This window comes from Antennarius striatus, chromosome 16 (genome assembly GCF_040054535.1).
Source record: "Antennarius striatus isolate MH-2024 chromosome 16, ASM4005453v1, whole genome shotgun sequence".
Taxonomy (NCBI): Eukaryota; Metazoa; Chordata; class Actinopteri; order Lophiiformes; family Antennariidae; genus Antennarius; species Antennarius striatus.
The window spans coordinates 5,733,549-5,756,132 of NC_090791.1; the positions used below are offsets into that span (position 1 = coordinate 5,733,549).

General features: G+C 39.5%; 2 protein-coding genes across 4 annotated transcripts in view; both read right to left on the reverse strand.

Annotated features, from left to right (window-relative positions):
• Window positions 1-1,720: 1,720 nt before the first annotated feature.
• prkcsh (PRKCSH beta subunit of glucosidase II) lies at window positions 1,721-8,270 on the reverse strand. 2 transcript variants are annotated; one of them, XM_068335908.1, is made up of 18 exons: window positions 8,179-8,270; window positions 7,723-7,827; window positions 7,525-7,641; window positions 7,298-7,393; window positions 7,156-7,213; window positions 6,942-7,059; window positions 6,494-6,623; window positions 6,174-6,258; window positions 5,869-5,947; window positions 5,224-5,307; window positions 4,976-5,143; window positions 4,794-4,887; window positions 4,405-4,474; window positions 4,187-4,276; window positions 4,012-4,086; window positions 3,830-3,929; window positions 3,578-3,724; window positions 1,721-3,176 (listed from the first exon to the last, which is right to left on the reverse strand). In XM_068335908.1, exons 2-17 carry the CDS (start codon window positions 7,820-7,822, stop codon window positions 3,578-3,580), a joined length of 1,611 nt encoding a protein of 536 aa, XP_068192009.1. In that variant the 5' UTR covers window positions 7,823-7,827; window positions 8,179-8,270; the 3' UTR covers window positions 1,721-3,176. The 2 variants fall into 2 exon arrangements, with proteins under 2 accessions (XP_068192009.1, XP_068192008.1); XM_068335907.1 differs by having other exon boundaries at window positions 1,726-3,176; window positions 3,565-3,724.
• Window positions 8,271-10,805: 2,535 nt separating this feature from the next.
• Window positions 10,806-22,584, reverse strand: part of pde4a (phosphodiesterase 4A, cAMP-specific) — a 42,092-nt gene continuing 30,313 nt past the window's right edge. For both annotated transcript variants that reach the window (XM_068335904.1, XM_068335905.1), the window contains exons 7-15: window positions 18,899-18,992; window positions 18,651-18,814; window positions 17,888-17,986; window positions 17,637-17,801; window positions 17,436-17,535; window positions 16,860-17,014; window positions 16,614-16,736; window positions 14,942-15,124; window positions 10,806-14,841 (exon numbers count right to left, since the gene is read on the reverse strand). In XM_068335904.1, the coding sequence (XP_068192005.1) occupies window positions 14,347-14,841; window positions 14,942-15,124; window positions 16,614-16,736; window positions 16,860-17,014; window positions 17,436-17,535; window positions 17,637-17,801; window positions 17,888-17,986; window positions 18,651-18,814; window positions 18,899-18,992 (1,578 nt within the window). In that variant the 3' untranslated portion in view covers window positions 10,806-14,346. The remainder of the gene's footprint in view (window positions 14,842-14,941; window positions 15,125-16,613; window positions 16,737-16,859; window positions 17,015-17,435; window positions 17,536-17,636; window positions 17,802-17,887; window positions 17,987-18,650; window positions 18,815-18,898; window positions 18,993-22,584) is intronic.

The window sequence follows — 22,584 nt, forward strand, 5'->3', positions numbered from 1 at the left end:
GAAGTGAAGTTCTTGGACTTGAGAATCCCAGACATAGCTGCAGTCAGACCGCCTCATTGTCCGGTTAAAAAAAGTGAAGAGTTGCTTGAAAATGAAGAGGCACGCAGATTCTAAAGCAACACAGATAAAGAATGAGCGCCAAGCATGATTCTTCATGATTAGATAGATTTGATTTTTTTGCCAAAGAACTGCTTTATAAGTCAGTACCAAGAAGGACAAAATGAGACTAACTATATGATTCCCTGAGAAATTGCTGTACAAATCTATGTTATTTATTGAGGGACCCTCTACAATTTCAGTTATTGTTACCTTATATCTAAGTTGTGCATATCGGTTTGCATTTGTAGAACATAAAAGCCACTAACCAAATGCTAAAAATGATCAATTTATACATTTCATGCAGACACCAAACAATAACAAAAGGCATATCAAAAGTACATATGAAGGATTGATCCAACTCTTGACTAGGGTAAAACTGTAAGCTTCCACCTTATGCATTTCCCCCCAACATTTATATCATATGCTTTGTCTTGTGACCAATGTAATAGTTTAAACCTAATAACGTTGTATCACTTACTCTGGCATCTTTTAATCTGATTCATATTTTCACCTCCTGAAATACTGATACTGAATGATTGTTGCTTTTATATCCCAAACCAACCATATGAAAGACCAGTCCAGATAGGTTAGGTTGGGTGATTTGCAAAAGATAGCGCCGCGGGACTGAGCACTGGCTGAGACCAGTGATAGACTTTAGGAACAGCGGAGATAACAGGCCTTGTAGAACTGCAGCTGGAGTTGATCACCCGGCCATGTCCCGATGTAGAACTCACAAACCAACAGCCCAAAATGACCTTTCATACACAAAGACCTACACCTACAATAGAGAGGCAAGGACCATGACAGGAAACAGTACTACAATGCTTGAGCAACATCAATAATCATTTGAAAAGACAAAAAAACTTTCCTATGGAACAGTGAGTGCAATGTGCTTTGTTTTTATATTGACTGAGAACAAATAATATATATTTTTTAAAAAAGAAATTAAACGTCACACTGAAAAGGTATGCGGAATAGTGAAAGGAGCAAAAGTTCAGACAAAAACATTAAAAAAAAACAACAACAGACTCATTAAGAATATCAAGGAAATATTTGAGAGCTCTGATCGCTAAATTTCCATAATCACTTACTCAGCCCCTAATTTGTGCTCTGACCATGCAAACTCAAACTGCATATTAGGCTTCATAGAACAATTCTCAATGACCTTGAAAGGAATACTGTCTAATATATCATCAGTTTTAGCCCATGTCAATTTCAAATATCATTTTCTTTCCTGTAATTTATTTATTTCATTTGCATATCAAGACTCACTTGTTAATTGAGCGTATTTGTGTTGTTGATGTTGCCATAGAGAACACACATGGGTCAAAGATTATGTTTGGCTGCATTGATTGGGTACAGTTTATTTTTCTTCCATTATTTAATTAGTTGCAGGTTTTACAGTGTATGCAGATTTTAGACTTAGTTAGATTCTTTTATTTCAATCAAACTGTGTTCAATTGTGTTTGTAAAAGTCTGTGGTAGCTTTTGTTGCAACATAAAATAATTTAAACAGAAAAAATTCAAAATAGCGCCAACAAACTTGTATTATTTGGGCGACTTTAAGCTTGTAGTTTTAACTTATTGTTAACTTAAAACTATTTATTATAATTATTATTATTGCCTCGTATAAAGTATGTTTTGTGTATATTTATGGTTTATTTCATTATATTTGCAAGTTTAAAAGATTTTAAGTTTGCCAAAATTGTGGTTACACCTTTTTCGTTACATAAAAGGGGGACAAATAGAAAAACAGCTTTAGTACGATTTGGAAAAGTTCTCCATAGTCAAAGAATGCACTGCTATATTTAACTAATTGAAGTGTATAAACATACATGCTGTGTGCTAGATGTTATGCCTTTACTGCCTGTGTTCTGTTTGTCTTGTTAAATGAAAATCTTTTAATTATTTAATCTAATCACAGTCTTGTTTTTTCAACCACTCGGTGGACCCCTGAGACAATGGGACAGCCCAGTGTGGGAGGCTTTGGCTTTGGGAGGAAGTCCTAGATCTTGCATGCTCACAAGATGCTTTCCTGTTAATGATGACAGGTTACCTTCCAATAAAAAGACATTAAGGGTTATGTTCTTGTAAAAGCATCCCGATATTAAGATCATCTGTTTGTTCTATTGAAATGTTCTCTGGTGCAAAGATGCATTTTGGAAATGCAGACAAGAGGTTCAGCAAAATTTAGCAGAGCTCAAAGAATCTGCAGGAAGGTTTTATTGGGTGTCTCGGGGATGGGAAAGGGGTGAGTGGTCCTTCTGTTTCTCAACCAGCTGTATTTTGTGTCTGTTAATTTAGAAGAGGGGACGCAGTAACTTAGTGATGTTTTTCTTACATTTTCCTGGAATGGTAGAACAAAAGTTGAAAATGATCAAAACAGCTCTGCTGACACTGATGTCAGTGCGAAAAATATAAAATCTCATACTTCCAAATACGACCAAATGAACAATGTCAAAATTTAACAAAGAAAAAAAAATAAACCTTTCAGTTTAGTCTAGGATATTTACTACTGGGATTTCAGCTGAAGACGCTCGAAGACTTTTTTCATGGAATTGTTTAATTATTTGTACTTTACATGCCAGAAAAAAATAAAAGTTACAAATATTGAATGATTCATTCTTTTATTGACTGTCAAAGCAACTACTTCTACAACAATACTCTTTTCACAATCATGTATTCACACTCACCAAGGCTTGTTTTTTGACAATTTACTAAGGGCAGAAATTCTTCAGATACCAACATGTTTCCATAAGTAGTATTCATACACATGACAGGGACGACTCCTTCCAACAGTATCGTGTGAAAGCTCACATGTAGTAAAGTAGTAGACTATATGGTGCTATATTGAAATTACAAGCAACACAAGTTTGGAATATGATAAAACTTACTTTATTTGAAACCAATGGAATGACTACATTTCAAAAGGATTAATCACATAACATAAATGAGGTTGATAAAAATTAGGTATCGTCAAGATCATCATTGAAATTTCCACTTTTCATCTTGATTGTTAGCCGACCAAAAGGTGGTGCTGCTTCTGGCGGGGCGGTGACTGGTCCCTTAAGAGAAACCTGCAGGAATGGGCAATTACAGAGTGATTTCATCAGCCTGTTAGTCATGACTTCTGAGTCATTAACTGAGTTGCAATAAATCCCTGTAGGTTTCATTTCTGGGAAATCTTGACATCACTAAGGGTAAGTACTCACATTTGGGTCATATGTATGCCACGTTGACATAAATTGACCAAAACAACCATATATTTCAACTATTTCATCTATTGGTCTTTTCCCATTCCACAAAGGTTTGCAAATCATCATTACTGCTACTCATACGGGTTTTTTTATATTTCACACAGTGTAAACTTTTTTTGGAAATGTGGTTGAAAGTGTAAAGGCTGAACTGTCACAAGCTTCTGAATACATTATGAAGTCTACAGTAACGGGTGGACGTAATACTCACAAATCAAGCGCACCTAGAGCTCTTCATGACCGTGCAAGCCTGAATCCGGGCTTGGGGGCTCCTGGCAGACAGCTGGAGTAGTGAACTCCATCAGGTACTCACAACGACTGGGCTCTGAGGTAGACGTCACAACGGTCTCCTTTCCACATGTTAACTTAACCTGAAAGACAAATGTACACATTTATGCTGTTTGTCAACACAACATATTAATGGAATACAAAATGAAGTGAAGCTTGACTGAGAGCAAGACAGAACTGAGACTCACAGTGGTGGATCTGTTAGGGCCCTGCCAGCACCCAGTCCCATGTTCATACTTCATCAAAGAGTAAATGTCATTGTCAGGCCCCGCCCATTTACCCCATGTTCTATAGTAGAAAAAACATGGAAACAATATGTCAAAGAATAATTAACACAAATAAATAAAAAACACACCATAGATAGTCTTACCCCAGGTTAGTTTCTGATCCACCATACTTGGGTTTTTGGGATACTCGGTTAAATGGACATAGCCTGTAGATATACCTGGATGAAAAATGTGAATGATATTCAAACAGAGACAGGAACTTATTATAATATTTAAATACACAACACATTTTTTTTCAACTTCAGAACGTGTGCTCACTCGTTGGTAGACAATTCGTAACACTGGCTGTAGAAGTAGGAGAACTCAGCACTGGGTCCAAAATCAAAGGAGATTTCTTTCTCAAGGTTGCTGCAGACAAAATTCAAATCCAAAATGTAATTTTTGTCTTAAAGAAATGACACAAAGAATGTGGAACGAAATTATCTGTTGTAGCCATTAAAGACGAAAAAAAAAGCTTTTAATATTCAAGTGCTTACCTGATCTGATCATCCACTTCACGAAGAGCTCTCTCAGATTCGTCAAAGTCATTCCTGGCTTTCTGAGCAGCTGGGAATGAAAACCAAATTAAATTCAGCCCAACACACATGTGATTACACGTACTTACATGCCCACATAAAGATTATGCCTTCCTGCTAATGCTTATCAAAGAGAATCAATCATCTTCCGTCATACAAAAGGAGCAGCTGTTCACTAAATAGCTTTGTACCAATGATAAACTATTAGTTTGTGCAACCAGAATGAGTCAGGCAATTACATTTGAAGTAATGGATGTGCAATCATATCAGTGCTTCTTTTAATCACTTTTGGTATGTGACTCACTCTTAGCTGAAGTCAAGCTTGAGTTATTTAGTTTGCATACACTTACCATCAATTAGGCTCTGCGTTTGTTGGTCATAGGGCGGCATAGGCTCTTCATCGCCGTCATCCTTCTTTTCCTGAGTCCGTGTGGTAGGACGGCTCTGCTTGTCAAGCAAAGAATAGAGTGACTCGATAAAGTAAAAAACAGATGTCTAGCATTTGATGGGTGGAGATACTCAATGAACTCACCTTATAGTCTTCATCATCTGGATCATCACCTTCATCATCTTCATCCTCCTCCTCATCTTCTTCCTCCATGAGGTCATCTTCTGGATACTGCTCAGACTCATTGTCAGAGACTGGTTCCCGCGTCTCTTCCTGTGGGGTCTCCACTGGATCTTGAGCGTCATTGTTTGTCTATAACCAAAAGAGTTGCACATTTAGAGGAGCAGAGGCTTCAACATGTGAAGTCTCAGTAAGAACATTCAGGCTCTCACCTCCGATATGTATTTTTCTTTGATTGTATTCCAAACAGATTCAAATACATCTGTGTCAACCTTATCCACTCCTCCAAGAAGTGCCTACAATAAGAAAAGACAACTAATGTTTTAGTTTATTCAGCTCCCTGAAGCAAAAAAAAAAGAATATTCACTAATTAGCTAACCACACCTACGTTGAAAGGATCCCCACCGCACATTAAACATAACAAAATTTATAGAAACCCTTCTTCTTTCTCTTTCTCCTTGACCTGTTAGAGGTTGCCATCGTTTGTTATCCTTTTCCATGTCATCTTATCTTCTACAGATTTCAAATTTATTTCAAAAGATTGTAACAAAAGTAGGTGCAGGTGCTGCAAATCTCAGATATTTATCTGCCAGCCAGAAACTTGCATCACACAACAAAGAAGGTTCTACTGAAGTTGATCATTTACAGTACATATTTGAGCCTGTGGATGAACTTCCACTGAGCTCTTTTGGTTTACTGAGACCTTGCATACGCTGGACAAGCTGGGTTTTTTTGGCTGTTTTTATATTTAAAAACAGATTTTGCTGTTTTTCTGTGAAGCAGAAGTAAGTAATGAAGTAATTACTTTAACAGAAATATTTTATACAGTAGGACTAAAACTGAAAGAAAGGACTTACCTGAGCCTCTTCTTCCGTGAATGAACTATCTGAATCTTGGTCAAGCTCAGAATGGGACAGAAGCTCAGCCACTGAAACACTGAATGATGATGTACTTAGCATCAGTCAATGGGGTTGACTTCAAAAACGAAAAAGATGTAAACAATTTAAATCTAAAAAAGAAGTACCAATATGCAAAGCATCCATTAAGACTTAAGTCTCTATTCTGCATGTACTGTTAGCACTTCCTGCGTCTACAACGGTTCAAAACATTGCAAAACCTGTCATTAAGGGCACAAACAATTCTGGTATGTTCTGATACTCACAAACCATCTGCATCATCATCCAGTTCAAGAAACACCTCAGCCATTCTAGCCTTGTCCTTTTTCATGCGAATGACAGCTTTTTCCTCTGAAACAAATATTAAACATCACGTTCATATTGATTTATCCGTGACTGTTTCCTTTGAATTTATTTTTTTGCCTGCTTTAGAGATGCTTTTTGAGCACTACTGCTGTATGCAGCAGTGACACAACTTTCTATTGTAGCACAAAAACTTAAAGTATCAATCAATAAATTTACATTATAATGTTGGATGTACATAGTGCCACTCTACAACAGCAGATGAGGATACACTATAATTTACCCTCCCAGGCCTTCAGATGGCGCTCTTTGGCTTCTCTCTCTGGCTGTTCTGCAGTTTCCTTTACAGTTCTGAGGGCCTCCACCTTCTCCTCAAGATCCTTCTTACCCGATTGAACTTCTGCAAGTTTGGCCTGTTGTGATGAATCAAAATAATTGATTTTACAATAACATAGTTCCACAATGTTGGAATCTTATCAATTTACGAAGCAATTCTTTTACATAAGCTCCTAAGGATCATATATCACAAAAGCAACAGGAAAAAACAGCAATTTTGGCATTAAGGACTGAACCCTGGATTTATTTTTATTAATAATCCATGCACACTGGTATGAAATGTGGTAAATGTATATAAAAGCTAAAAAATATTTGACAGAGCAATCCTTGATTCAGTACTCTGGATCTTGATTATTTACCAAACATCAAAGATTAATTTCTCATTCGCATCGTACCTTCTTCTCTTCCAAGCCCTTCTTGGCCTCGTGGATAAGTTGCTGCTTAAGCATAAAGCCCTCCTTAGCAATCTCTGCCATCTTCTGCAGGCTCTCCCTCTCTTTGCGTCCCATCTCCCTGAGAATAACAAAGTGAAGAGGTACTGCACAATAACATAAAATTTTACATTCACTGTGCAAAACTAATTTTAGTCTTCTGGCGTAAAGTGTATACCTGCAGGTATTCTGACAAGCAGCACCACTGTTGTACTCATCCGTTGTGTCACAGCAGTCTGTATGGGAAATGCATTGATTTCAAAAGTCTTGCCCATCCAGTGCGACTCTACTACAAAATCCGCAAAGTTTACAATTCATACCACATATTCCATCATTGATGCGGGAAGAAGGGATGAAGGATGGTCGGAAACCTGCATTAGTGCAGTGAAAACTGCCATTGGGACAAGCAGCAGTACCTGCAAATAAATATAACATTTAACATACAGAATAGCTGCTTAATGTAGTTCTAACATGTACACATTGATATATAACTACACCAGTGCACTGTGTAGTATTACAGGTGTCTGTTATGCAGGAGACAACGTACCTGGCTCATCAGAGCCATCATTGCAGTCACAGTAGTCATCATTCACTCTGTCAAAGTGGATAGTGCGTGAGCCATCCAAGCAAGTAAAAGGTTTGCCCTCTTCATAAAACTGCCGTTCTTTTAAGGATGTAAAGAAGAAACGAATTATTACTGTGACAGCAGGATCTTATTAGTTTTAGCTATAATGTTTATACTTACTTGATAAAGGGACACCCCGAGGTCGTTGTACTTCGACCGCAGACACTGACACAGTCAAAAGCAGGAGGAGGTTTTGACAGGACATCCTGATGGTGCACATCCAGTCTACATAAATCACGTACAAAATTAATAAACGGAGCACACTTGAACAAATCCATATATATGTTGTTGCGACGATGTGGATGACGGTATAAAGTACAAAACCGTTAACATAATGTTACATAAACCTTGTGCGATATTTGGGTTTAATACAACCACTCTTTAGTTAAAAAATCGAGCTATCGCTTAGCGTGATTAGCTAAAGCTGTAGCTACAAGAAAATCGTAAAATATCATGTAAATTAACAATTGTTCAGTTTTAAGGGCGTCGCTCATTATAAAACATTTCAATTAAGATCATGAAGGAACAAGGTGTTTTTTAATTTCTTCTTAGAACAACTTAATATCTAATAATTACCGGCGGTGGTGCACTTGGGTCAATAGACAGACTACTTCCGTACAGAAGTAGAGCGTGCGTACGTCACCGACCTCCTCAGCCTTGTTTTATTCTGATTGGATGACGTTTTATTGAGCTCTTGTGATTGGCGGAGAACCGTGACATCCTGTCTGAAGTGTGGGATTCTGGGTAAACTTCAAAATGCAGCCATCTCATGCCAGAGACACAAAGGGTTAAACGGGATGACAATTACTGCTATTATTGGAAGATTTGTTGTTGTTTTTTTGTTTTGTTAAAACAATATACTTAAAAACCAAACTAATATCTAAATGGATCAAAATAGTCATAACCTTATGTTTATTCTTATTCAAAGCGTACAATATATGATCTGAGAACAAACACTTCTCAAATGTATTGATGGACCCTCGGGATTCTGTAAGAAAAACAAATTATAGACCCAGTATTACTCATTTACTTGTGCTGCAAGCAATGTTGACATTACATTGTTGTTTACTGTTTACTTGTAGCATGCTTTAGCAGTTAAACTCTGCAGCAATGTGTGCAGGGTGATCAGTGACAACATGGTGATGACCTATGTCATTAGTCCTTACTTAGACATTAACAACTAACTCAAATTTGACTACATGTTTTCCAAATTTTGCAGTTCACCTGCTAACTATGTAAGCTTTTCAGCTTTGACTCAGATGTGTCCAATCTAGAGCAGATTGAAGGCAGACCCCATCCAGGACACGCATGATGCATTAAAGGTACAGAGCAATCATTACAGTACCTGCAATAACTAGATCTCTCTCCCTGGCCTCATTTCTGTGCACGTCCCTATTCTCGCTTCTCACTGAGTTAACCAAACTATCACTGTAACACATGTATAACTAATTATTTAAGCAACGAATCATAAGCAATGAGCAATGCTGAGAGCCACATGTCACCCATTCAATACTTACTTCTAGCTGTGATTTTTTAGAAAGCAAGTGCAGTTTCACATGTACACATACATTAAATGTATAATAACTGCTGATGTCCAGTTGACCCGAGTGTCGGTGCAGCCACCTGCATTGCCGCTCCTGGTGCAAAAAGGAGGTCTATCACAATTAAGATCACCAGAATCTTGTACATTTTAATTTATCGTATTTGGTTTGTTACAAACGCCAGATATGTTTTATTTAAATATACATATTTTATAACCAAAACAAATGTTTACAGATTTTAATACCAAAATATTTTTTTATGTTAGTAATAACAATACTGTAATGTTATAGCATCTGAAAATTACTTATGTTCCACATATTATTTTTATAATATGTGAAGCATAATAATTTTGAAGTTTTCCAGACAAAGACATTAATGCTGAACAACAGTGGTGATTTAAGTCTTAATCCACTGTAGACCAGCACCACATATCTCTGTCATACCTGTAGACATGGGATTCCCCTTGAGACTGAGATGCTGGTCTGTTGGTGCAAGTACAGTATTCATGAATCAGATGCTTCCCATGTTCTGCATGTCTTCAACAACACAAATATAGTACATTTTTCCCTTACACTCTGGAGACAGATGCCCGTCCAACTGGTTGAATCCAGCATTATGAAATAAACAAGTACAAACCAATATGTTCAGGAGATTTCCGACCTGTGGTATGCGATTAGCACCAAACATGACACTACATCTGTTTTCTGAGCTGCTGTGAGACAGTCATCACAAAGTTGCAGGGTTTGATTGGTGTAATTTGGCATTGGAGGCACCAACTGATCTCTCCATTATCACAGACACCAGAAAAACAGATTCCGCCTGTATTCTCGATTTTATGAGATTGAGGTTACATATTGTTTCAGAGCAGGTAACCTCATAATTGATGCCCTTCACTCTCCACACACACACACACACACACACACACACACACACACACACACACACACACACACACACACACACACACACACACACACACACACACACACACACACACACACACACACAAAAGGGCCTTGCCACTTGCCGAGTAATTTCAAGCTGGATGATGGGATGGAATACAAGTACTTCATCTGCTGGTGCACCTCTGTTATACAGAAACTGTTCCCTAGAGCAAATTCTAGTGTGTGTGGAGTCTTGTTCCCAAGTCAAGAATGCATTTTCCTTTTTTACTGGTACTTTAAAATTAAAATTATTTTTAAAAAATCCTTTATAATACTTTCAATACTGTGTAGTACTATCGTAAAGGTGTCTGAACTTTGGACTGGTGTAAAGAAGATCCTCACCCTATCCTTGTTTTTTTCATGGAACAGTCCTCAGTGTTCTTTAAATTAATTGAAATACTAAACAGTGTTGCATATCAGATGAACCTTTCAAGTTACCTGCACTCATCAAATGATGTCTTTAGAGATATAAGCACAAGTCTGTTTGCTTACGAAATTAATCTGATTTCAAGATACGTAGGGAATATACTGTATCGTGTTGAGTGTTGGACGCCAGATAACCAGCCTCGATAAATATGGTGATCCTACTTTGCCTATGACCAGCAAATCCTTAGTATTACATTACACATTAACAAGTAAATTACTTGCAAACATTCAATAATAATAATAATAATAATAATAATAATAATAATAATAATAGCAACCAAGAAGCTGATATTGCATTTAATACAAAAATCTTAATTTATTTGTATTTTTAACACACTTTACAGTACCGAACAGTGAAATAAAAGAAAAATATACTGATATACTATAATATTGTTTATATATAGATGTTTGCTTATTAAATGCATTTATTCACAAAATGACACCTCAGCTCTGTCAAGAGGAAAAACTTTCATAAAAATAATATAATAAAAAATAACTTGGGACACATTTTACACATTACAGCAAGGTCATTTACAAATATTACAATCATTTCATGTTGTTTTTCCCTCGAATAATCTTTCTTACTTGTGACAAAGACACCAATTAAAGCCCAGAGAATTATTCAAAGAGGGAATCAGTTTGTGACATAGTAACCTGACAGCAACCCGATGGGAACCAGCCAGTTAGGCCACCATTGGACAGACATTTAGGCTATCAGGGTAATGATTAATATTTACTAAGAAACAGAGGTGGTGACAGAACTAGAGATGGCCAAGTTAAATATTTTTGACATTTTTCACTTGAACATGTCACATCCTATGTGACTATATCATTTTACATTTGACTTAATCAGTCAAGTAAATTCAATCTCACATGGACTATCAATAGAGAATGACTGGTTTGTTTGTTATGCCTCCAGAGGAGTTAACATTGATTACTACACAATGATGGTTTGTGATTTGGCCCAATGGAATATAATAAATGACCAAACCACCAGCACAGACTTAACACTACCTGAAACACACTGTCTGCTTCATACCCTGATGGAATAAAGTGCTGGTAGAAATATGTTTGTTTTAACAATAAAAGTGGACAATTAAAAAAAATGTGACAAGATGTTTAGTGAGCAACAAACACAATCAGAGGAAAATAAAAGCTGGATATGTCGTCTGCAGTGCTTCAGTGGTTCACTTAACCTCAAGTGGTTTTAATTGCCGATCATTATGACTCTGATAAATTTCTAATTTACAATCCAATATTACATTATATACAAGAGTGATAATGCTTATAGCTATATCCTCCACACACAATTCATTTTCCAGACCTTCCACCACAATGATATAAAAATAAACTGTACACAAACTGTTCAAAGAAAACACTTCCCACGGTTTTCTTTTCATCATTTAAAAAGAATGGCAGCAATCAATTAATTGAATAATTTTCTTGATAAGAAACAATTGCTACAGTATTGTGTTTGTATGGCAATTAAATAGTAATGTTTTTATAGCTTATGACAAAACGAGAAGCCACAAAAACAAAGCAACATCTCAAAAGAAAAAGGCCGATGCATATGGGAATCGTTTATTAAGTAACTGCGATAGTAATATTGGATTCCCATTCCACGAGATGTTAGCCTGTGCGGTGGCCTCGCAGCTCTGCTCCATCCTGAGACAGAGCAGGTTTAACACACAGGCATCTGTTGCACTGAGCTGTGGTGTCTTCAGATAAGTTGGGTTACTGGCCTGCAGAAACACACTCTTACCTGCGAAAGAACCACAACTGTGTTCTTTTTTTATTTACCCTGTGAAAAACAAACACCTAAACAAACTGACCTATTTAAGCTTTGCTGCTCCAATCCTGAACGCCATTCAAACAGGATGTGGTAATGTAAGTGAGGAAACAATGACATGGATGACAATATATTTAATATTATGCCATGTCTTTCTGTACTTCGCCTACGAATGATGATAAGCTGCAAACACTTGCATGGGTCAACTCTAACATGTCATCTAGTCGATATCAGGTCAAAACTAAACAAAGACTTTACTCTCATATGCTGCAAAATTGTCCTTATTTCCTTTTGCATGCCTGAAAAAAACCTATGACATTGTCATCTCACCATCCAGATTAAAAGACAACACATTCTTTGAGTTGGGCCGAGTGCGGCAACAACATAACGACAAATTGGCAGCAATATTTCCCTTTTCTCTCCAAATGCAATGCTGAATACATTGTGTATAGACACACTGATACTCACAGAAATAAGCATACAGACGTGATATAAATATACTGTACGAGGATATCTATTTTATATCTCAGAAATCTACATACTGGTGCATCTGACATTAAGGCAAAAAAGCATCAAACATAACAAGGATGATTAGGAATTGCCAGACCACCTTCTTTCCCCTGACATTCTGCCTACCTGATTTTTTTAAATCAACCTATATGCCTTTACATCACTTTGCCCGCTTAAATTTCTCATCCTTTACTTTGGTGAGAATCGTCGTGAATGAGGAGACATGAGACACAGTGCAAGAGAGTTTGAAATGACCAGAGAAAATTTGAAGTCCTGACGAAATGATTCTGTATCCCTTTCAACATATTTAGCAACTTTAAATAGAAAATAGGCAAAACTTATGCTTCAAAGCATCACATGGCTTATTCTCAGAAAGTTTTAAAAAATAATTCTAATAAGAAAGAACATAAGCTGGAGCCCACTTGTGGTTTTGGTGGTGGTAGTGATTCCTGTGCATCTAAAGTTCTTATATTACCAGAAGAGCAACAAAGGAAGACTTACAGCTTAAAACATGTCACCACAGAAACTGTACGTGTGAGATACACACCACAATACCATGAAGAGTAAAGAGAGATCTTTAACAAGAGACAATTAAAAAAAAGATAATTAAGTCACACACTCCTCTCCCACAATGCATTGCTTCACGACAGCTCCATTGAAGAAGCTGGTGTTTCAGAAAGGCACAGAGCCATCTTGAATCAGTAGCACTCTCCTCGTAAAGGGAAAAGGGGAACGGGACCGACGGCCCCTTCATCGCAGCATCTTTTTTTTTCTTCTTCAATTTCTGCCTCTCTCCTCTCCCAACTCTGGATATCTTATTTTCTTTCCGACAGAAATGGAAAAATAGTCACTGGGATGTGTAGCTTTTCTGAGGAGAACAGTTTCTGTTGAGGTTCTAACAAACATGGATTACTAATACTGACTGAACACTAGTTGATACTCCAGTAAGAGATGGCTTTTTCCAAAGAGATTCATTACTGATCAGTGACCCTCAATTCAATGCACACATACAAACAAACATACAGCTGTGTGTGTGTGAGTGTAAGTGTGTGCGTGCATTTGTGTGTGTGTGTGTGTGTGTGTGTGTGTCTGTGTGTGTATGTGTGTGTCTGTGTGTCTGTGTGTGTATGTGTGTGTATGTGCATTTGCTAGAAAACAGCAGGTAAATTTGAGCTCCATTTAAATGTGTTTACATGTATTATATTGCATTGGTGTGTTCTACATGTGTGTCAGCATACGTGTGCTTATGTGTGTGCATATCTGTCCCAGAGTGCTACGCTGTTTCCTGTTGCCCATCCTTAATACACTCCTAAATTCCTCTTAGACTAAAGTTCATTGTGAAATCAGCCAGAGAACTTATCACCGCTTCAAATCTACAGTTGCTGTGTAACTACCTTCTCTTTATTCCCTTTTTTTGAAAAATATATTTAAAGGTCTGTATTGTCATTGCAGTCTTATTTGTTCTTGGTTTGGCCATTGAAAGAATGAAGAACATAATGTGTGCAAGAGTGGAGAGAGATACAGGAGCAGAACTCATGTATCTTCAGCTTGTGAAGAAGAATCTTCCTCTTCCTCTACAGGACTTGTGTCAGAAAGTCTTTCCTTTACCGATCTCACCTCCAGCTGCACTTTCAGCTCCTCCTCCATCTCCTCTTCCATCGCCACCTCGTCTTCTTCTTCTATTATATCCTTATGTTGCTCCCCTGCCATTATGTCTTCCTCTTTTTTACCCTCCCCCACCCCGTGATTGAAGTCCTGTGTCATGTGATTAAGCGCAGGCATATCACCCACATCTTCTTGTTCTGTCTGAGAGCTGTCTTCAAGGGTGAGCTCGAACTGAAACTTGTCAATGCAAACCTTTAGATCCTTATCCTGGCCCACAGGAGGTGGGGAGGGGCTTTGTGGGATAGTGCTCTGATACCAGTCCCTGTTGTCCTCCAGAGTATCCAGGATGTCCTGGGCATCAGGATGAACGAGGTCCCCCCAGGTCTCCCATAGTGGGTGAACAATGTAGTCAATAAAACCCACCTGTATCAGACAAAAAGATATGACCGATCAATCCACGCACTGTAGAAATAGAAATCTTATCTACACATGTATACAGTACATTTAAGTGCTGATTGTTTACCTGACTCTTCTCCACAGATGCTGTGTGTTTATCACACATGGGACTGATCTCCATCCCTCGCTCTCGCTCCTTGTCTCCCTGCCTGAAGAACTCCTCCATGATTCTCTCTGTCCATTGTCGATACACAGCCAGGGGTTTGGTAGGATTGCTCAGGTCAGCACAGTGCACCATGTTCCTCAATACCTGTACAGAGACACAGTCACACTTCACACACCATGCTATATATACTGTATATTATGGTGTTGTGAGAAGATCACCTGCCTTCAAGCTCCTCCTGTTTCTTACTGTTTCAAATGGTGAGCAAGTAGGTGATTGAATGGGTGCTTCAAAATCCAGTTCTTTGCTACTAAAACTTTCAACAACAACAACATTCCTTCCTCTTTTTCACCCTCAACACCTCCCTTTTCATTTCCGATAAAATTTGAACTTGGAAATGATGTCATACTTGATTTAAACACATTAACGTTGGTGTGATCATTGACTTCTCTAGCCATTTATAATCCATTGTGAAATTTAAAATAAAAAAGAATGCGAATGATAAACAGATGCATGCAGCACATTTATTCTTCACATGACGATGAGAGCTCCGACTCCTCTCCTGTACCGACACACACAATCTGACAGCAGCTGATCATACCGTAAATATAGCTTGACTTCAAGATGGTTGTCCCTGCTGGACTTAATGGGGGACAGTCTGTCTCTCTACATTATCACAATTATACCCCTTTTAGTGCTACGTGTGCAGTCTTTTGCTGCTTTTTTACATCAGGTGCAGGTTTTTCTTGAAATTGGTTACAGAATCTTCATCCACTAACGCCAGAAACTATACAGAATCAGAGAATTGTCATAGAAGGCTCTTTTACTCCCAAATCAATAAGGAGTCAAACACACACAGGACCAACATTGTTCACAAACAACAACAGAAACCAACTTCTTGGTCCTTGGTCCACTTACATGGTTTTCCATAAAAGCTCATATTGTCATTTTTTTCTGTGATACTGAATTTTACCTGTAATTCAAAACTATGACATTTGGGTCAACGCAAAAAATAAAAAAAAAGATTATCTGATTGAGATTTATGGTCTATCAAACTAAATTTTGATTATTAACCATTCGTTAAAAATATCTTCCCCGACATCCCATCTCTTTAGTTAGAGTGTAACAACAAAGCAAAGCATGCTTCTTGCATCAAACACTTGATGCAAATACTGTACTCAGTCTGAAAGCTGGTCCATGGAGAAAACACACAAAAAAGAAACAGACAACAACACCGTCATTCTAGTGTCCATGTACACGGTGTAACAGCTACAGCATGACACTTATGAGAGGAACATGTGATTTATTACAAGGTCAGACCTCCCATGGTATAAATCAGTCTTTATCGTCAGTGTTTCTCTGCAGCCTCCTGGCCTTGTAACCTCTGCTTTCAGCCAAGCCAAAGCAATGTCCACTAACTGCCTTTTCTGTTCCTCTAAACGCCAAACCCCTTTTTGCTTGTTAAAACACTTTATCCAATTTTTAGACATTGTTTTCAGGACATTTTTTTGTGTGACAGCTGATATAGAGTGAGAAAATACAGTAAAAAGCGAAAGGGAAGACGTGTGGCACAGCTACATGAAAGCAATGACTTAAACAAAGTTGCGTGGAAATTAAAAGCAAGTTTTCTCCTCACCTGTATCCGATCAGTGTAATGGTCGAGCAGCAGTACTCCAGAACTCGTCACTTTCTTGGTCTCTACCATTGTCTTAAGGTCTGCTAGCAAGCTCATGTGTTTAGACATATCTGTTGCCAAAACCTAGAATGAACAGTGACACAAACCCATTAGTAAAAGACAAAGGTAGTGAAATATGAGGAATAATTAAAGGTGAAGATGTAGAGATTTAAGAAAAATAGTTATGTTCATGTCAACAGAATTTACCATATCGATAACAAGTTTTCTCAGGCTCTGTCTCTGCCTCTTGCTGAGGTTCTGGAAGATGTCACAGTTGTCCTCATGAAGCAGCTTGAAGCCCACGGCTAGGTGATGGTTCTCCAGCACAGACTCATCATTGTACATCAGGGCTAGTTCTGAGTCTGAGCGAAGCACAACAACACACAGCGCACCACAAGAGAGTCAAAAACACATGCAGGAGTTGCATCATCCCATTAGCATCACAATGCTCTGCCAGTGTTTTATTAGCGCCTTTTCAAAATGCACAACTACTCTGTTTATTAAAGTGAAAATATAATCAATGCTGGGTAAAGTAAAATGAAATGGCAGGTTTTACTCAATAGCCATCTGAGAAAATGTGGCCTGATCTCTTTTGTAAATACTGTATCTTAGCTACCAGCCTAATGTTATTTTTAAAATCAGAGACTTTTTCAAAACCTTTCTGATTTTTCATCCAAAGCTCCTTTTAGTTTGTGCTTGTCGTCATTGTGTCTTTTGTTTTTCCTCCACTCTGTTTTTCGTAATTCTCAGGGTCGTGCATCTCTCAATCTCAGTTTGACTCACTTGTGTTTATAAGGAATTGGTTGGACACCCCTGGATGGTCCACATCGTGGATGGCAGCAGCAAATAAAGCAGCTAGAATCTCTAGATCAGTGAAGACAGCCTGTCAGAGAAAAATTTAAAAAAATAAAATGATAAATGTATAAGGTAAATGTATATTTGCGGTATTTCATTTAACTCTGGTGAAGCAGTGGATGTATTTACATCTAGAGCCGGTGTGGATAGCAGTACATGAGTAGACTGAGTGACATCTGCAGCGTGGAGGCTGTTGTGATAGGCCACATTGGCATGGTAGTGGTCCTCCAGGGTCATCACATAGGTGACAAAAGTATCCATAGGGATACGAAAGGTCTTCAGTAGATCCCTTTCCTACAGCAGAGATAGTCACAGATAAACAATACCACATACTGTATAGAATTTCATCTACTGCTAATTTAAGTCTCTCTATGACTCACCTGGAAGATGGCAAACATTATGCAGCTGAGGGGTCTGTTATTAGAGAACTCTGCCACATGAAAGATATTAAGGCCCCACTTGTTCAAGTCATTCAGCTCCTGGAGGCACAATAGGCAGCATTAATACAGCCGTACTAGAACCAGCAGTTCCTCAACTCCACCAACAAAAATGCACGTTTCATATGAATGACACATTAGTATGAAAGGTCTTTGATTAATTCCAAATAGACTCAGTGCCAAAAAACATTTTTAATGTCTACATGATATTGTGTTTTATTGCAGTTCTTGCCAATGGAGAAATTGTCTTCAACTAATGCTAAACTAATTGTTGTTTTTTTCATTGTGATGGATCACAATGGATCAATGTTCACATGTACTGTTATTTTCCTTCCTTTACACTTCTGATATCATATGTTGTACGATATCATCATGCGTCATAACAGCAGGACGGGGTGCATGCTCCCTTTAATTGTTTACTTTATCTGGCATGCAGAACACGTAGAGACGTGTGTGTGTAACATTCAAACAAACATAAGTGGTTGGAATGTGTGAAAGAGGTTGACAGTAAATACATGTAACCTGTTGCACTGGGGTTTTGTTTTTGTACCCACTCTATCGTCTCGATTTACTTGTGCTTATCCCTGAAATAAAATGTGTGTCATTGGCTGCTTTGCTACGTGTTTGGTTCAATTCAATTTAGTTATTGATGTACAAAAGGATTTTCTTCAAGCAAGATAGCAAGACGTATAAAACACAACATTACCCTCGCTAATGCATCCTCATGTTCGGTCTTCACACCAAAGCGCGGCATGGCAGAGTTGGAAAGGCTAGAGCTGTGCGTGAGCTTCTTCACACCACTGATGTGACACATGGGCTTCTCTCTCTCTCTTAAAGTCGGGGATGGGATCTCCACCTCGTTCTGCTTATCTGTGGAGGGAAGAGTCAGAGGTCAGTCTGGATTGGTTGTGCTTGACCTGAAGGTCAAAAGCTGTAACGGAAGATTTGCTTTACCTAGAAAGGTAGTGGAGATGTATTCTGACACCTGGTTCCCTGAGCGACTCATCTCTGATAAATGGGACAGCTCCCTGTTCAACATCCTCTTGAACTGATAGGGGGGGGTCATAGAAAACAAACAGCAAGTTAGTGATTTTGATGCAGAGATACAGAACAGGCTGCTAAAACTCCAGAATACGGAATAATGAAATTATACTATATATTCTGTTTTACTAACACTTAACAAGAACTTGCCCTTAAATATGAGAAAATACATGATCAAACTCAATCTGCCTTCATTCACTAGGGCCAGCAAATCAATTATGAATCACATCTCCTTTTGAGAACACACTGTACTGTTTGAAACTGCGATTCAGTGTGCTTGCATTTTGACTGCAATGTTTTCAACAATATGAGCTGAGGCAATGTGAGGTGCATTTTTCTCTATAAATGTGAGGCACAATTAACGACCCACTGACTGGCAGGTCTTTGCAGGTTAGGCAGAAATGTGATTGAGTGACATAATGACAGACAGAAAACATCTCACCTCAGTGTTTATGTATTTTTGTATTTCCATGCATAAGGGAAGAGTTTTGAGGCTCGACAACCGCACTTCGCTTAAATAATGTGAAGGAGCGATGCGATTCGGACAAGACCCCTCAATCTGTGTCCTACTGACTGATCTTTCACACATAACAATCTCCATGGCAACCGGAGTGGTTGCCTTGGTAACTGCCTCCACACAGTCAGTCCTTCAGTTTCATGTGAAAGCAGTGGCTGCTTGGGTGACAATCTGAGGGAGTAGGCAGGTGTCTCTGACCTTTACCAAGGTCAACCCTCCCCTCCTCTGCTGGCTTCCTCTTTGTTTCTCTGTTACTTATATCTGCTCCTCCCTCTCCCTCAAAGTAAATAACACTCTCCTCTCCCTCCCTTCAGCACCAAAAATCCTCTTTTGTCACACCCTCCACCCTGCCTGGTGTTTCACACACCTCATGCTTTCTCACCATTTTCATTCTTTTCCGCTCAGTTATCTCTTTTTTCCACCCATCCCATCCAACCCGGTGCTCATTACATGATAGGCCGAGCAAATAGGTACTCTGACAGCAAATTATAGAAGCAGTCAGGCAGAATCAGTCATCAGGAGCCAGCCAAGAAAGCGAGTCAAGCCCAGCGGCACACTTAGGCAGCAGGCTGAACCCAAACCTCCTCCTCTCGCTCTCGATCTCTCGTTCTTTCCTTCCCTAATGCTGTAGAGCTGAGTCATAGCTGCCAACCAACCCTTCCACGGTGCCGCTGCCAGTGCCAGGACAAACAACATTTTTCCTCTGACACTAACTAATGAAGCAAACATGCAAACCTTACATAGACACGACCCACACATACACTTAAGCACTAGAGACTGCAGGGACCCAGTGGGGCTTTGTTATTTTTGATTACAATTATAAAAAAATTCATTCATGCATTTACGAGTGTAATCATAAATGGTTTACATCAGTAAATGAAAATGTGACTCTCTTCCAAATTACAACCTGTACGTTTGTTTTATTGATTCAGACTGGGCTGCAACCAGCAATTGTTTTTCATAAATAATTGATCTGCTAATTGTGATATTATATTACATTGAAAAAATAAGAAACTGCACCATTTTCCAGCACCCAAAGTTACATTTTCAAAGTCCAATGAATCATTGAACTTTTGCTTTTAAAATGAACAATTAATTGATGATCAAAAACTTGGCCAACTAATGAATGAATTATGGCAGCAAATATTTCATTTGTTCATCCTCTCTCAATGAAAACATCTAGGAGGATCTTGCTGACAGAATGCCACACAAATCTGATGTATCACAGAAAAGTCACACTAAGTCACACTTCTTTACAGAAGCCTGTTTGCACATCTGAGGACAAAAAGAACAAAACAAACATCTTCTCAGTCCAGACACAATAACAATTGCCCTTCAGTTGCAGCTTCCTTGATTCTGTATTGAGGCTGTATTGTCCATCTTCTGTATCGGAAGATGGACAATGCCATCATGTGACACTGAAACATAAATGCGGTAACAGCAATTGACCAAACTGCTTATAACAACATCACAAATCTATTTCTATAAGCAGCTTGGTGTTTTCTCAGATGACAGACTGGGAAAGGGAGGGATGTTATCTTTTTTTGTTCATGGTGCCGCTGCCATGTAGAAAAACTGCAGACCTACTAAAATATCACTGTTCCCATTCATTGCATTGCTGTATGATACAAGAACACACTAGCTAACATTCTCACAACATTCCTCAGAAAGCCACTGCCAGACAGGAAACTTTCCTTCATCCCATGAAGTCACTTTGTCTCCATCAACCCAACATTCTTACCAGAAATTTGTAAAATTTCGAAATGAAATGGACTGATAAAAAGTCAAGCAATAACACGGACTAGGAATGAAGAGGAGTTGTTAATGAATGCGTAGATGTGACAGTACAACTTAAAAGAGTCCACAGAATCTGTTCATGATGCTCGCTGCCGGGCCTTCTTGCCCTCTGCGAGGCCCTCTCACCCTACCTGGTCCCACCAGCCGATGAGCCAGGGCCTGGAGCAGGTCTCACAGAATAGGTCCACGAAGGGCGTCCTACGCTCTGCTGCCGTCCCACCCCCCTCCAGAACCCCTCCAGTAGCTGCATCCAGGTCCAGCTCTGCCCCTGCCCTCCCCTGCAGGGGGCTGTAGCTGGAGGAGCGGGGCAGCCTGTAGCCTCCTGGTACAGGTGAAGGGCAGGGGGAGGGTGCCGGGTCAATGGCCTCCACTACACCCATGCTGAGGGTGACGGGGGGTTTGGGCCGATGGCACAGGCAGGAGGTGCGGTAGTGGAGTGGGGTGGGGGCACTGTGGGTGCCCCAGTGGCATGAGGGCGTCGTCAGGGTGTGCTGGGAGAGGCCGGGACACTCCAGAGTGACTGCTGCCCCGAGAGGGACCGAAGGAATAGGGGAAGGGGGGAAGGGCGGGGGCTTCAGGTGAAGACTGTCCTTGCCTACATGCAGCACCCCAAAGTAGGCCACTCAGTCAGTCCAGAGTCGGGCTCCAGCCTCAGTGTGGTCCGGATGGGAGGGTCCCCCTGATAGGCAGACCAGGAGCCCCCTGGATCTGGCTGCTGTGGAGACTACATCTCATCCCATTGGCTGAGCAAACTGACCCAAATGTTCGGTCTCTGCTGGTCAGAGGTGGACGGGAGTCGAAAACAGGGAAGATGGAGGGAAACCGAGACAGAGAGGCAGTGAGGGACTGTCTGAAGGACACAGAGAGGAGTCGACGGAGGAGATGAGTGGGAATGTGTGACAGACCTCAACAGAAATATGATGATGATGATGATGATGAGCGAGATGAGCTGCTTGAGAAACAGGAATAAAAATTTTCAGGTGATGGAGGTGAGGGGGATGGAGTGATGGTGACGGCAGGACGGAGGGGTTCCCGTAGTAACTAATGATGGAGGTAAAGGGAGCTGGGATGGCAGCTGGAACATTGGGTGAGGGAGAAACAGACGATGATGGCCGGAGAGAAACAGGGATGGAGAGGATGAGAGAGAAAGAGAGAAAAAGAGACGGGCATCCAGGCCTGTAGCAGACAGTCCCGGCTGAAGAATCACACCAAAGCTGTGGTTTGGAAAAACAGACTCCTTCTCCCTGCGTTGGCTGCCCCTCCCCCACAGTACGGATCCAGAGGC

Bases quoted from the DNA above. Each gene is read 5' to 3' on its own strand.
- prkcsh (XM_068335908.1), bottom strand. From the start codon at position 7,822: ATGTGCACCATCAGGATGTCCTGTCAAAACCTCCTCCTGCTTTTGACT. The intron at 5,144-5,223 runs GTGAGAGCCTGA...TTTTGGTTATAG, and splicing joins AAGAAAAATACATATCGGAG to ACAAACAATGACGCTCAAGA. The intron at 3,930-4,011 runs GTAAGACTATCT...TTTCTACTATAG, and splicing joins GGATCAGAAACTAACCTGGG to AACATGGGGTAAATGGGCGG.